The sequence below is a fragment of the Myotis brandtii genome, unplaced genomic scaffold (genome assembly GCF_000412655.1).
Source record: "Myotis brandtii unplaced genomic scaffold, ASM41265v1 scaffold137, whole genome shotgun sequence".
NCBI lineage: Eukaryota > Metazoa > Chordata > Mammalia > Chiroptera > Vespertilionidae > Myotis > Myotis brandtii.
The window spans coordinates 1,472,523-1,475,873 of record NW_005354874.1 but is presented as its reverse complement, the minus strand read 5'-3'; the positions used below and the strand labels follow the sequence as shown (position 1 = coordinate 1,475,873).

Sequence of the window (3,351 nt, the reverse complement as noted above, 5' to 3'; positions counted from 1 at the left end):
TGAGCAGAGCTCCCCCATGTGGGAGCGCACTGACCGCCAGAGGGCAGCTCCTGCATTGAGCGTCTGCCCCCTGGTGGTCAGTGTGTGTCATAGTGACCAGTCATTCCCAGTCATTCTGCTGTTAGGGTCAGTTTGCCTATTACCCTTTTATTATATAGGATATGTGTATGTATATATATATAATCAACATATTCAACGTTTCTATCACCCCAAATAGTTCCCTCATGCTCTCTACTTCTGGCTCTAGGCAACCACTGATCTAGATTCTGTCACCATACATGAGTTTTGTCTTTTGTAGAATTTCATATAAATGCCATCATACAGTATATATTTATTTGTGTCTGGCTTTTTAAATGTGTTTGAGAGATGCACCATGTTGTTGCATGTAGCAGTAGTTAATCCATTTTCTCTGTTGTATAGTATTCCATTGAATGAATATACCAGAGTTCATTTTATCTATTCTACTGTTGATGAGCACTGGGTTGTTTTCAGTTTGGGGCTATTAAGAATAGTGCTGGTAAGAATATTCACGTCTAAGTCTTTGTGTGAATATAAGCTTTTATTTCTCTTGGGTAAGTATCTAGGAATGAAAATTCTGGGTTCTATGATATTTTAAATTTGTATAAGAATATAAGTATAAGAAATTGCCAGTTGTTTTCCAGAGAGGTTGAGCTTCCATTTTTGCCATGATTGCTTCTTAGTAAAGATTTAAAGAATTTCAGAGAAAAGGGAGTTTAACAATGAAAAAAACATGGGTATATTGTGTTCTCTCTTTGTTTCTCTTCTTATTTGAAACTTTCCCCCCATTTTTATGAAAGAGAAATAGAAGAAACAAAATAGTTTTCTGATCATGAAAATAAAGGAATTGAAGAGAATGCTAATGAATTCCTAGCCTAATAGGGCTGAATTTTTCCTTCAGCCTGGAAGGTTTTTGTTCTTCATTTTCAGATTCTTACCTGGAGATTACTCATTCCTCCTATCTCAGCCCCAGTGGCCTAATGCTTTACAGATTTCTCCAGTAGGCCTGTTAAATGTTTCTTTGGCACCACATACCCTTCATTTATAGCACTTAGCACAATTTATAGTCCTTTATATTTTTGGAATTAGTTTATTAGTGTCTTTCTTCCTGACTTCATGGAGAGGAACCAAATCTCTTTATATCCCCCTGGATACATTTGAATGGGTGAATAAATGAATGAAAGAACTGGAAAAGCCTAATAGAACAAGGCTTCCAAGCCAGCACACGTGACTCAGCAAAATTGTTCGAAACTCTACATGTGTGTGTCAACTGCCAACTCCCCCAAAAGACCACAGTACTCTATTGATCAAGCATAGCTGTTTATTACCTGCTGAAATAAGGGAGGACACCACCTTGACCAAGTCTTAGTAGTAGCTTAGAAGGGAAGGTTCAAGAGCAGATATGTATATGGTTTTAGGTCTGGTTTTGAGTGATTTAAGACAGGCCTTTCAATGTGGGGGTCCCGAGTGGACAAAATTCATTATTGAATAGTTCAGTGCTGATGGACACCCAAAGTAAGCATTCTAGAGCAAGAAGGTCTGCCCTATGGAGCAACCTGTTCATCTGAGAGAGGGGGTTGGTTGTTTGAAAATAAATTTTCAGGAGGTTCCTGGAGCAAACATTGAAGTCTTTTACTGGGCAAGAATTTTCTGGAACAAAGAGTTAAGTCATGTTGATGTAGGCTTACCTCTGGTAGTAAAGTTATGAGGCTGCTGGCAGCTCCCCAGTCTTAAAACCCAGTTTCCTGAGTCTTAGTATACAAAGGCAGATTACTTCTATGATTTTTTTTTAGCATAAACACATTTATTTACTAACGAAACGGTCGATCTTAATTAAACCAACTCAGAAATAGTTGCATGTAAAATGGTTGTGATAACTGAACACAGTAAAGGGGGAAAAACGATGCACATAAGAGACACTCAAATGCTCATGTTCCTTAAACTAGTTTTACAAAGTAGACTAAGTTGTGATACTGGTCCTTTCACACTAATTTGTCAACTCGAGTCATAAAATAACTTGAGATGTCTTTTATTCAACAGCTCCTGCCTGTAAATGCCAGAATGTTATTCATACAATCTATCATTCTAGAAGCTTCTGTGAGTGTGTAAGTGATGCCTGACCTGAGTTTTCCTGCCATCTGCTGTGGTCTCTTCAAACTTCTCTCCCAGGTTGCATGAGAACTGGGTGGTCTTCAACGTGCTCTCGGTTCTGACGGTGAGGTGTGTGCCGTCGGAAGTGATGACACAGTCTGGCTTGGCCATGGCGCCCATTTTCCGCATAGCCATTCCCACACCTAGTTCCTTCATGTACTCGTCGAAGCCTTTGCTCTCCACTAAGCGCCATCGCCCGACCAGCTGCTGGATGGAGGCCATGGTGCGCGCGGAGTCAGTGGGACCTGAGCGGAGCGGAGCGCGGTGATGGGAGCGAGCGTGGCTCCCGCCCTCCAGCCGCCGCGTGATGGTGCTCTCCTTCCCGTACCACTCCTGGTGCTGGACCAGCGCGCCGTTGACGAAGTTGCAGACGGTCTGAGTTTTCCTGCCATCTGCTGTGGTCTCTTCAAACTTCTCTCCCAGGTTGCATGAGAACTGGGTGGTCTTCAACGTGCTCGGTTCTGAGACGGTGAGGTGTGTGCCGTCGGAAGTGATGACACAGTCTGGCTTGGCCATGGCGCCCATTTTCCGCATAGCCATTCCCACACCTAGTTCCTTCATGTACTCGTCGAAGCCTTTGCTCTCCACTAAGCGCCATCGCCCGACCAGCTGCTGGATGGAGGCCATGGTGCGCGCGGAGTCAGTGGGACCTGAGCGGAGCGGAGCGCGGTGATGGGAGCGAGCGTGGCCTTCTATGATATTTTTATGCTGAATGAAGAAGACTGGGCTTTACAATTGCTCATATTGTGGATTGTTAAACGTGGGGAAATTTGTAGGCATGACTGAGATACTAATTATACATTCTCACCTGTTGAATTGAAGCCATAAAACTTTTTATTGTATAAAACAGCAACTCCTGGAATCAAGGTATAGATTTGTGATGCTTCTCTCTTTTTGTCCTCTCTCTGACTTTCCTTTATTGTTTTTATTTACAATTGCTTTACTAGACAAAAGTTTAACTTCCCTGTCAAAAACCCAGTGGGAATGAAGAGTGAGAGGAAGTACCAATGGCATGTTAGTATGTTAGTTTAATAGCGGGTGATTGTAAGAAAGTCTCATCATTTTAGGGACTAGTAGTTTTTGAGTGAGAGCACGTTTGCATATGGTATCCGCATGGCTATTTTGTTGCCAATGTGAGGAACACTAAGCTCTCCACAGGACTCTTTGGTGATGGAGCATCTC

General features: G+C 42.5%; 1 protein-coding gene across 1 annotated transcript; it reads right to left on the bottom strand.

Moving 5' to 3' along the window:
* Positions 1-1,948: 1,948 nt before the first annotated feature.
* LOC102260672 lies at positions 1,949-2,856 on the bottom strand. Its single transcript, XM_014535078.1, has one exon. It carries the CDS (start codon positions 2,794-2,796, stop codon positions 2,104-2,106), a length of 693 nt encoding a protein of 230 aa, XP_014390564.1. The 5' UTR covers positions 2,797-2,856; the 3' UTR covers positions 1,949-2,103.
* Between the last annotated feature and the right edge of the window lie 495 nt (positions 2,857-3,351).

Coding starts and splice junctions, on each gene's coding strand:
- LOC102260672 (XM_014535078.1), bottom strand. CDS start 2,796: ATGGCCTCCATCCAGCAGCTGGTCGGGCGATGGCGCTTAGTGGAGAGC.